Source organism: Centroberyx gerrardi, chromosome 8 (assembly GCF_048128805.1).
Source record: "Centroberyx gerrardi isolate f3 chromosome 8, fCenGer3.hap1.cur.20231027, whole genome shotgun sequence".
NCBI classification, from domain to species: Eukaryota; Metazoa; Chordata; class Actinopteri; order Beryciformes; family Berycidae; genus Centroberyx; species Centroberyx gerrardi.
The window spans coordinates 22040117-22052809 of NC_136004.1; the positions used below are offsets into that span (position 1 = coordinate 22040117).

Here is a 12693-nt window from a genome sequence, read left to right on the forward strand (position 1 = left end):
TCTCTGTGTTTAACATCCTTTCTAATGCTCTCATCTCTCTTCTCTCCCGCCTGTCCTCTCCTCCCATCCACTCTAGTCTAGTGCCTTCTCCTCTCTGCTCCTTTTCTCTACTGACTTCTCCTTCTGTTCGCCTCCTCTTCTCTCCTCCCCTCCAGGTGTCCGATGATTCCTCAGAGTCCCCGGAGCCGGGGCCGGTCACCTGCATGGAGCCCTTCCTGGTGCGGAGGCTGTCTTGTCGGACTGTCCAGCTGCCCCCCCTGGCCTTCAGACAGGCGGAGCAGTACTACTGCGACCGCAAACCGGAGCCAGACACGGTCACAGTGCCGCCGCGCCCCACCACACTGCCACTACGCACCCCGCCACTCATCGCCATCACTTCCGCCGACACTAGCAGGTAGGGGGTCGTTTGTGCTCACATACAAAATGCATTTCAGTGGAATGAGTAATTAGAGTAGGGAGAGTGGAGTGGAGTGGGTTGGTGGATCGATAGTCGCCTGTGGTGACTGAGGCCACATCACTGGCTGTCAGATTCTGTGCTTACAGGTTGAATTGAGTGCAACATTTGTTCTCTGTTTTGATAAGGGCACAGGAAATTAGAATCAAATGAAGTGATTTTATCAAAGAAATGTATCAGTGTCTTTGTTTTTGGTTACTCAGCCTCCAATTCCTGTTCCTATTATGTGTGTGTTTTTATTTAGATTTGTTTAAATTATCCCTGACTGACGACATGCTCGAAGGAGTCTGACTCATGAAGTAACTAATAGATCTATCTTAGTCACTACTGTGACTTACTGCTCTTAAACACGGGGAATGTAATTTACCCTTTGAGGAATGATAAACAAGATAAAAACAGCCTGTCTTGGAAAATCACAGTTCAGAACTGGCGTTGATGCTTGTTTTTGGCAAAAGCCCAACCTTCACCACAAAGAATAGTCGGCTATATATAAAGAACAGTTGGCTATTATATGATAGTATTCAAGTAATTTTGAAATCAAATTTTAAAACTGTGCAGTTATAGAAGCTTTTGTATAGCAGAATTCCTTTTGTGTAACATAACATGCTGTATGTTATGTTAGCTGGTAGGTGCAAAATGTCTCAGATTTTGGCCCATTATTACTACACAGAAAGGGTACGATTAAATATATAAGAAATGTGCATTTTTAGTGGGCATTCACAGTCTCTCCGTGCTTGGAAAACATGAACATGTAGCGACTGAGGCAAAAATCACAGCCGATCCCCTTTCTCAGTACCTGACATCGCAGTGACAAAGCCCCTCAGAAGCCCTGCCGATCAAGTTTATCCCCAAGCCGGCGTACAATCAGAGGAGTGGAGATGAAATGAGGTTTGGCAGAGACAGATGCTAAGTCACCAAGCAGCTTGACTCGTAGAGGAAAGACAAAGAGAGTCTGAACAACATACCAGAGAAGATGCAACAGAGGGGAAGACATAATTGAACTTTTTGAAGGGTTTGAACCATTATGTACATAGTTTAGTTCAGTACTAAAACATATCTGTCAATGGAAAATCCCCATAGAAACTTGTTCAGTCACAGGTTGGGTATAGTTATTATACACGGGAACAGACGGTAGTTAAGCTGTGAATCAAAAAGCTGCAGGGAGTGCTGCTCTTCTGTCTTGTCTTTGATCATGACAACATGCTTGAAAAGGCATCAACAACTCGCTACCTGCGTTACACTGACCAGTGGCACGGCATTCACCAGATGAGGAAAGGAAACGCATCACCTCGCTCCTTTCTTCCTGTTTGTTCCTGTCTTGTCCTTCTCTTCCTCTGCCAAGGATGATGGGGCCTGCAGATTGTCTCACAGAATGAATAAACAATAGGGAAATGAGCAGCTTATTAATGACGCCTAAGCTTGTTAAAGGACTTTAATCAGAAAATGTGATATAAGACTTCGTGAGCAGACTTCAGACAAGAAGAAAATGTTTAATTGACTTTTAGACTTGTTTATACGGAAACAGGAAAAGCCGGCATGTCTTGTAGTCCTAAATTACATCTTCGGGCAGAGATACACAGAGCAACTTTCATGGCAACTCCGATAGGCAACAGTGCCCAAGGAGTTGCATCAGCCTCAGAATTGCTGCTTAGATCACAGGGACATCTTGATGCCAGGAAACATCTGAATATATTTCTGACCCTGTTTCTCACTTTGTTGTCTGTAGCTTGGAGCATTTCCCATCTCCTTTGCCCAAAACTGTATCACCACTGTTATGGTGAAGAACTGCTATCCATCACCGAGATGCATAGTCAATACCGAACTGAATAATTACTTGCAGTAGTTGTGATAATGCCAAACAAGTGTCAGGCATCCGATGTAGAGGCGGCCCATCCTCTCTCAGTAATTGTCAGCTAACTTTATTTTAACTTTAGAAAAGGGCAGGCGATTCCCAACTGGCCAGTTCTGGGAACTCTTTCAGAACTCAAACTTTACATTGGCTGGTTAAAGGCAAGGAGTAGGCAATTTGAAATGGGGAGTGTGTGATTATGTGGCAGAAGACAAAGACAGGACAGACTTGTCACCCTCTCCTCTATTTCAGACCGTCCTGTCGACTATATTCAATGGCTATGATGTCATTGCTTTTTCCTGCCTAGATAGCTGTAAGGCTATGGAGCAGAACCTCAAAAGCGATAGTCTTCATCTTTTGTCATCATATTTTTCAACTCCACTGCCTGCAGCACAGAGAAAACAAGAAAACAACATGATGTGTAACCAAAAAGATAGTCTAGGTGTTTTATTGCTCAATAAAGAATATGCTCAACAACATCTGTGGCTTTGATTATGTAATTGTTTGATATCATTGTAACCTTTCTGTTTCCAAAGAAAATGTATACCCATTAAACTATACTAACCATGAAACGTGGGGCATTTTTCTTGGTCAAAATGATTTGAGACCAGTGCATGTAGTGTTATTCACTGCAAATTACAGCCAAGGTCTATCATGTTTTTAACTTAACACCAAATCAAGCAAATTTCACTGGTCTCATAACAGAGCATAAGTATAAGCAATTTCAAAGTACAAATGGACTGCAGGGAGGAAAATGGGTGATGGGGAGAATTTTAACAAAGGTCATATATCTTAACTTTGCTTCAAGCTTGATTCATCTATTATTCAGCACAGCAGAGGGAAAGAAATATACAGTTGTGAAGTATTAAGGATGGAGAACATGCTGCACTCCTTAAATGTTCCAACTGCAACTTTTGAGTGAGTTCACTGACACTAACTTTGTATGTGTGTGTGTGGCTAAATGAGAGTGTGTGCGACAGTAATACATAGGCCCAGACAGAAGTAGCACACAGTAGCACACTGCTTTCCCATTTGTCTCTCTCATAATGTTAACACATTACAGGACGGTACCATTATCATTTATTTGCCCACCTCTACTTACGACAGCATTAGTTCCATCCTTTGCTGTAGTAGAGATTTTGATTTAATACTGACATACCTAATAGCCCTCAGTGCCTCCAAAATACATCTTAAACACCTTCCAGAGTTAGGGTTGTGTCAGTAGAAGCCAGTCCCAAGTCAGCCTTAACCATAACACTTCTTCTGCCCCATGACAGCCACTTCCACTGTAAACAACACAACACCATGACACCACTTATGAGTGTACAGAGTGTTGTTGATGGATTTTAGATCGATATTTTAACTGAATTACAGTCAAAGAAGGTAACTTTTTAATTATATTACTGTCAACGCTATGAGGTAAGCACAACCCAGTGCTAAAACACTGACAAATAAACTGGCTGAGACACTGTGGGCAACAGATGTTTCTTTAAGCTATCAACGAGAGGAAAAGCATAATCAAGCAGATATGCTGCTATAAAAGTTAAATTTATCCAAACAGCTGTTTCCCTGTGGGGAAATTGGGTCACTGTAGCAGCAAATAATATGATATAGATAAGAATACCACAAATAGAAGATATCAAACAAATTGAAGATAATACAACAAATAGAACATATTGAAGATACAGTACCTTCGTTATGCTAATAGAAAGCACCATAGTGGCTTGAAAGATGTTGACTACAGGTTAACAGATGTTTGCAGTTTACAATGTTTACGACAGCCCAGTTAAGCGCATATTATGCAAGGTGTGCAAATGTACAACATTGACCATCCACATTGTAGCCTACTGTTCAGTGAAGGTCCCAATGCATGCTGGGATAGGCTCCAGCCCCTCCATGATCCTAAATAGGAATAAGTCAGTATGGAAAATGGATGAATGAATGAATGAATGAATGAATGAATGAAGGTAACGGATTGGCTTCCCTACATGGAGCATGTAATAACTTAAGCAGGCAAAGCTGGACCAACACAAGGAAAGTCCAGAGATCAATTGCTCGTATGTGCATGGCACGTCGGTGCTGCTTTTCTTTTTGCTCCCATTGTGCTTAGCTGCCACTTCTGTTTTCGACCAGCTTGTTTCTGAAAAGATGATGTTCCTGCTGCTGAAGCAGGAGAAATTGCATTCCCCACCCAGTTAGTTTTCAGAGTAATAGGCTTGAACTGAAGGAAAGTGTGGGAAGAGGAAGGAGAGAAAACACCCGAGTCTCCCCTGAAATCCTCCTTTCCCCGGAACAGAAGACACAAAGAAATGAACCAAATGCAACAGAGGAGGGGAGATTTAACCGGTTGGATGTTTGCACTCCTCTCTATGTGGTCATCACAGGCACAGCCACACACACTGTGATGAGCCTCAATTTAACTGATTACTGTGTAGCCTGATTAAGCTTTGTTTAACTGCAGTGTTGTTTTATGCATGCTGTTACAAAAAGGTTCTGACAAGTTGTGGATTTTGTGCTACATTTTACTTCAACTTTATGCACCTGTTACGGCAATTTATAGCACATATACTTGAAACAAAAAGTATCAGTATTTTTTGCAGAAAACCTAAATCTCCTTTGGAATATTGCATGATGAAAACTAGTTCACTGTTCTTATATGATTTGGCTACCTGGCTCTCTGCCTTCTCCCACCTCCTCCTTTTCACTCATGGAGCATTCAGAGGAGGTGCTTTGGGTGGGTCTCTCATGTTTAATGTATCATCCTGTTTCCTATATCCCGTCGCTGCTGGATCCTGCAGAGGACTAGAGAAGGGGAGGACAGTTGAGACTGGTCTCCTCTCACCTCGTGGATGGTTTTACGCATGCCGTGCGTAAAGTTACTATCGCAGGGCTTTGTAGGAGTTTGCATAATCCTGGAGAGAATATCCGCTCGTATGGACTGTCCTGTAAATGCTGAATATCTCGCAATCTGAAGCACTGCCGCAATCACACAAGCACCTTGCTGAAATGGGCGTATGCGGAGAGAAAAGGGAGCAGTTGGAAATCAAATTCAGACAGGTTCTCCTCGTAGCCTCACTCAGGGACACTTTTCCCTTTTAAGCAGCAGTTTTAGAGGTGTGTTAAGTGATGCGTAAATGGATTCATTCATCTTGGCTACGTCAAATCTGTTTCTGCTGGGCAATAAAGATAAAGTTAATGGAGTCAAACTCATTACTTGAGCTCCAAAAACAAATACCTGGACGTGAAGCACCCAGCGTAACTGTAAAACAAAGTTGCCTAATAAACTTGTAAAATATCTTAAAATTTTGTCTTCGGGGCTAATTTTATTTAAACACCTTAAACAGCAGTGCTCTTAATCCGCCTCGGCTCATTACATTTGAATGCTTTCCTCCTAAGTGTTATTATTTTTCAAAACAACCGGAGGATGGACTCCGCCTGCGGGAAAGTGGGGACGGCGTCTTTGGTGGCCGGCAGCGGAACCGGTGGAAGTGCGAAAGCGCCCAAACATCTGTGGAGGCAGCAGAACCAGGCAGCGCTCCCTCCGCTCCACCACGCGCTGGTAGTACGCAAGAACAACCGCGTGAGACAAAGAGGCTTTTCGGACACAGAGAGATACCTCAGCCCGAGGAACATGGACCGGACTTACGCAGTGGACACGGGGCACCGACCCGGTTTGAAGAAATCCAGGATGTCGTGGCCGTCGTCGTTTCAAGGTCTTCGACGGTAAGGGCAAAGGGAAAGTGCTTTCTTCTTTTAATCTCCTCTCGGTGAAGATGGGCGTTGTGTGAATGACTGACGCGCGAGAGCGGAGAAGTCTTTGCCTCGAATTTAGTCCTAACTTTGAGGAGGTTATACTACATTTCGGTTTATGCTCGACCTTTGTGGTACAGCACTTTTTGTAATCCCAGTTTAGGAAGTATTCATTCTGTACAGTAATGTCGCGGTAAATAAAGGGTGGGTAAACTATGACCTCCAGTCGGTTATCATCGTAAGGCAAACAACCATAATGTAGACGCAAATCAGTTACATTTTCAGAAAAGCGTTGGTTTATGCTTTTCTCCCGTTAAAAACACCCTGTCCTCATAACTTACATCAGTTTGACACTACTTGCAGTGATGTAGGCTACTGTATACTATTAATTTAGGTCATAAATATCTCTCCATCTATCTCTAAAAAGGAGGGTAAAATCCGCAAAATAAAAAGGTGGATAAACCCAGTTCAGGTGGGTTTACACTCCACTACACCCACAGGGTGAGGCAAAGTGAATAGGAGTAATGACGTGGTATACACAATTATCACAGGCTGTTATGTTTATGCTTATATCTAGGTTATCTTTTGTCAGTTAAATCCTGGCAATCTGGCATGTCATAGCACACTGGGGAGAATGATATTGGTGTAGTTGGTATTGCAAAGGAAACTGATGATAAAGAGAGGAAGGCATTGATGAAAGGCAGGGCAGGGCACAGGAAATAGGTTATTCATAATGTGGTGTGTTGTGAACGGATACTGGCAGTTTCTGTTTGGCGATTTTAATAGAGGATGTACATTTGAGATGTTTTTCATAATAATTGTAAGATCCCTAATGAGTACTGTACGTGTTTTTATAATGCCAGTAGTGAAATTCAAAACTCTGCTATGTGTGTGTGTGTGTGTGTGTGTGTGTGTGTGTGTGTGTGAGAGAGAGAGAGAGAGTGAGAGACAGACAGAGAGAAAGACAGGTAGGAACACTTTACATCATCACTAATACATGATGACCACATTCTCTGAGATGACAGTCAAACCAAGCTGCCTCACAACACAGATTCATGACTGTGCACGGATAGTCTTACTGTATGTGTGACTGACAAGGACTGGATGCTCAGATGTTCATAAGCGCATAAGCAAGCAGAGTGGCTAAAAATGACAACAGTGGCGCTTGCAATAACAACAGCTTTGGTGAAGCTCGCCTGCATATAGACAGCATATTTACACCACAAAAGCAACTCCACAGTCAGACACCCCGGGTGTGTGGGGAAATGTTTCTGCTCTAATTACTCACTTGTGCTTGAAAGTAAGGAGGAAAAAAAGAAACAACTGAAATGAAATCTGAGGTCACATTGGCTCCCTGTTTCAAGTGGCTTTTGCAGATGTAATATAAGTTTCTGCCCCTTGCCTGGTTTTTTTTTTTTTTTTTTTGGGGGGGGGGGGTTCAGATATGAGTGATGTTCGCCTGCAGAGCCAGTCAGCTTTTAGGAAGCACATTGGCTTTTCTGGGTATCAGACAGAATGGTCCCTGTCACAGTGGCAGAATAGTCACACAGAGGAGAGAGAGAGAGAGAGAGAGAGAGAGAGAGAGAGAGAGAGAGAGAGAGAGAGAGAGAGAGAAGGACAGAGAGAGAGAGAGCGAAAGAGAGAGAGAGAGGACAGAGAGAGAGAGAGAGAGAGAGAGGACAGAGAGAGAGAGAGAGAGTGGGAGAGAGAGAGAGAGAGAGAGAGAGAGGGGTGCACAGTTGGGAGTGACATTAGGAAATGGTGAGCTGAATAAAAACTCTTGCTGTTAAAATACTGCACTGAAAATGTATTTTAACAAGGTGAAATATGTACTTTTCACAGGATATGTTCATGCAATTCACCTTGTTGGATTTTCAATGCTCGCGGTAAGCAACATTTTTAGGGGATCTGTCAAGGCGAGAAACAATTTCCAATTTGCCTCTGGAGGTTAATTACACAGTAGGTATGCTGTAGTCTCATAGGTTAATCCTAACAAATCAAATTTCACACTAGAGGCTGATTAAGGAACAAGTATATTGCACTCCAATAGGTGAACAGGGACACTGAGGCAGCTAATCTATGACTGCCTGACTAGGAAGATCACGTCTCTCCTCCTGTAGGTCTTAATGCTAATTAGCATCCTTAGTCAGACTTTTCTGACACTCTGCAGCCTACACAGCACTGGTGTTATTTACATTTCAGGCATGTATTTGATCGACTTTTCCAATTAGCAATGCATCGGCCGAGCCACGTCTTCATATGAAAAACTGAGCAATCGAGTTGTTGCTGCGACACAGATAAACTAGACATGTCACCTGATAAGAACAGACAGATATAAACCAAGAAAAAAAAAAAAAAAAACTTCTGAGGCACTGTCCCCAGACAAGCCTAATAAGAAAAACCACCCTCTCAGCAAATAGATACCATTCTTACATATATGTGGAGAGACAGCAAGCCCTTTCCTCTGTGGACATTGGATGTTGCTCTGTGTGTCTCATGGCTGCCTGTGTGAATGTGTTACTGAGCGGCTGGTCTGGCACAAGGCCCAGCAGCCCCAAGGTAAAACACATCACCCAAATGTGTCACAGCCTCGACTGGGCCCGGACACCGCTGAAGGCTGGGAGACCTCAGCAAGAATCTGGAGCATCCTATGATGAGGAGATGGCATTTCTCCCATTCCGCTCCCGCTGCTTGCCTGTCCCTGCCATGGGGACGCTGCAGGGGGGGAGGGGGGGGGGGGGGGGGTGGTGCTTTATCTGTAGAGATGTCGATGAAGAGGACAATCATGATTTCTCTTCTTTCTCTCCTATACCAATCACAAACAAGGCTGGAATTTCAAGGGGATGGAAAAGGAAACGCGTAAAAAACAACAACAAAAAAAAAAACATTTGAGAGCTTGAAGGGGGGAATTTTGTCCCCGCCGCACCCCCGCTCCTTCACTCTAGGTTGTACTTACGGTCGTTGATTTTCCTCCAGCCAGCTTCGTCCACCTACTGTGCCTGCCATTGCCGGAGTGAGCTTTTTAGCCAGTATGAAGCGTAACCCCCTGGCTATGTCATTAGATCCCATGGGTGTTAGTGAGCGGAGCGGGCAGTGCCATTGGGTATGTGGCTATATATAACCCCAGTCACAGCCATAATCTCAGTCATACTGCATAGGCTGCTACAGCGCTGGCACGACACACACACATCTATGGCTGTACTCCCAGGCATGTGAGAGAGCTCTCTGCAATGTGCTAATGAACGCATCAAGAACATCGTCCTAAACTTTTCATTATCATAGATCAGCATCAAATATCATCTAACCTGGACAATGAAGTGGGTCATGTAGAGTCATGATATCTGGCTCCTACACATTCTGTCCTGTGTTCAGTGTTACAGAATGAAAGGCAATAAGGACTGATGATTAGGTGAATGCTACTCCTTGTTTGGCTCTTATTGATCTGTCCGTTCAGACAGAAACAGAAGGTGTATTGAGTATGTTATTCAGACTCTGCAACTAAGCCGGGCTTTGAAAGATGAGCATGTGCATTAGGAAGTGAGTGATGCAGACAAATTGTGGTGACAAGTCAATTTCAGTCTGTCAAATATAGAGTAAAACCACAGCTACTTGAGACTGGTCATCATATGTATTAGAGACTTGCTTGTGATAGTACTGCAGGCCTGACTGCAGTCTCTCCACCAATAAAACTGTCCTATTCAGGTTATAAAAGCATCATGGGAACAACTACAAATATCAGTATAGAGGATTCCATTGATTTCTGTCGTTGTTTAATCAGTGTACAGTGTGCGGAAACTATATTGTCTAATAATACAGCTATATATATTTCTGTGTGAAAGATCAGATTTCTTTCTGCCTCCTCAGGCATATGCACCGACAATTGATCAAAGATTGGTTTAGACTGAGCTTTATGCACATAGAATAACTTTTGTAAGGATGCATATATGACTGTAAGTTATGTGCCTTGGATGAAATGACCACAAACACTGCAACAAAATCCACATCCACTTGACACCTAGTCAGAATCCATTAGAAGGTCAATAGCATGCGCCTGTAAATTTCACTTTTTATTGGACACAAGACCTCCCAACTGTTCTTTGTTGAATTCACTGTGAAACCAGTAATGTGATTATTTGATCCTTGGGGTTTTTGGGTTATGAAAGGGCTTATGGATTACTTTCAGCATGTTATCCTGTTTCAGAGGAATTCTGAATGAACTCTTAGCCTTCATCCCCAAATCACTTCAATAACACAGATTTACAGACTGTGAAGGTGACTGCCCTTACTTCAACATTAACTCTAATTTCAGGTACCGGGCACTAGTGTCGTCACCAAATCATTTCTTATAGACAATTGTCTGTGAAGAATTGTTTTTGAAAACCTTGTTAAGTTCTTGTCTAGCCCTAATTCAAGGTGAGCGCTTGAGGCCTAAGATGCTAGTCTAGTGCTATCCATTGTCTTTTGATACAGAGTCAAAACACATCTTTTGGGAAAGTGGTTCAAGAGGTTGTTTTTGCACTGGGCTTACGTATATTGGTAAATGGTGTGGAGGAAGCAAGCATACTGTATGTTGTTTATGCTCAGTGCATAGGCACTGTATGTTAGAGCTCCTGACATTTATTAAACCAGCATAATTATAAGAGCCAATGCAGTGAGGGTTCAACAGATTCTGCTGTTCCTCTTTTGTGCATGGTAAAGTGATCATTTTCTTTCACTGGCAATTTAGCAGTAGCACACACCACTGTTTCACTGATTGCTAGCAATTTCAGTGTCACCACAAACAGAAAATGGTAGCAAAAATTGCTTTCATTGTTTTGAGGTTAAGACAGACAATTTTTAGGAGGGCCAAGGGGAAATGATTTGACAACTGTTTTCATACAAAGGCAAAAAAGACAATTTTGTTCGCAAAGTGGAATTGGACACAGAGGCAATCTGTTGTTTGGAATTAGGGGAGTTCACAACAGGGCAAATCAGTGTTTGATATAGGCATGTCTCATTGTACAGCATGGCTCATAAACAGACTGAATGGAACATATTCTTCACATGCGAAAACCAGACAATGTCCAGCTGGACCCACAGGCCAGTATGTGTGCCACTGGCTCAAGGAAAACAATATTGCTATGCAGAAGAGAGGAGCTGTGCTGAAATGGCGCCATGAGAAACAGAAACCAGGTCACTCCACAGCTCCAACACTGGCGGGGAACCAGAGAGGAGCTGGCCACTCATCTGAACCTCACCACCAGGAACGTGATTGTTTTTCAAACCCCTCCACCAGCCTGTTTTCCTCACCGGTCGTCAACTGGGCTAAAAAGATGCTTGAAAGCTGTTTTTAATGACAGCCACCATGTGAAGGGCTGGCAGCCAGAGCCTCTCAAGGCTGCCTGCTTGACTAGCTTGATGCTGGATGGTTTTCTGAGCTGTTGGCTGGCCATGCTGTACTGATCACATTACACTCAACAGGGGGATAAAAACTCTCTAGTTAGGCTAGTGGCTGGTCTGGTCTAGAGTCTGCTGATCGCTCTGAGAGAGACTGACTCATGAATTATTGATCAGTTTCGGCTGCTAAATGGACATCTGTATCAAAGCTGTGGGTAGAGCTTTTAAAACAGAAATTTCCTGACTGTCTGCATGTATTACATTTTAAAAGGCATGTGGTCTTGTTAGTTGGCAACAGATTGCAGGTTGCAGGTTGCAGCCATTAGCTACCACCTGCTGGAAGAAATAACCATAAACAACCTGATACAGCACTCCCAGGATCAAACCTGAACAGGGTTTCATACATACTGCGCTATAAGGAGGCGGGCTGCTGTGGAAACTGTCAGTCATGCTATAGGCTTCAATGCGTCATTCATGGGGCTTAGATTTTTGTCTCCGATTTTTTTTCTCTCAGCTCTTGATTATTCTTTTTTTCCCTTTGCCAATTTTCTTTCCTTCTCTTTCAATCAGTTCCTCTGAGGTATATGTTCCCCCCCTCCCCCGGTTCACTTACACAAACACTTGCGCACACTCACAGATAACATAGATGTGTGCACACAGGCTCATACTGACAAACACTATTTCTCACCTGTTTTCCTCTTCTCTTACTTCTCTCTCTCTCTCTCTCTCTCTCTCTCCCTCTCTCTCTCTCTCACGCTCAGTCACATGCATGCTGTCTACAGCTATCGATTCCCATTCTTCCTCCAGTAGCCTGGTCCTGAGTGATGTGCCTCTTAGGCCCACATCTCTCCTGCCTCCTCTGTCAGCTCCCATCTGAAGACCTGCCACACATCTGCACCGGCATGCTCTGCTCATGAAACATGAAAGTAACCCTGCAGTGGAGTGCACCTCCACCACTTCAGCAACTTCTGTCCTCCAGCTCTCCGTCAGTGCCAGAGGAAGCTGGACGGATAAGCTCAGTGTTACTGAATCAGTGAATTATTTACATAGCTATATTTATGTTTTAAAATGTCTATCGTTAAAGTTATAATACTCATACAATTTACAGGATCAAAATTGGACTGAAGTAAATACAATTTATCTGAAAGGTGATTATAATATATAATACCAAAACAAATTGAATGCCAAGACTTGCAGTACATTGTCAGCTACAGTATATTGCCACTTTTTTGATGTCTACCCTGCTGAAATACAAGGTCATCTA

At 43.2% G+C, this 12693-nt stretch overlaps 1 protein-coding gene across 1 annotated transcript in view; it reads left to right on the top strand.

The window, feature by feature from the left end:
• Positions 1-203: 203 nt before the first annotated feature.
• The window catches only part of pde4d (phosphodiesterase 4D, cAMP-specific), a 137742-nt gene continuing 125252 nt past the window's right edge, over positions 204-12693 (top strand). The window contains exon 1 of the mRNA XM_078284983.1: positions 204-394. Coding sequence (XP_078141109.1) covers positions 204-394 — 191 coding nt within the window. The remainder of the gene's footprint in view (positions 395-12693) is intronic.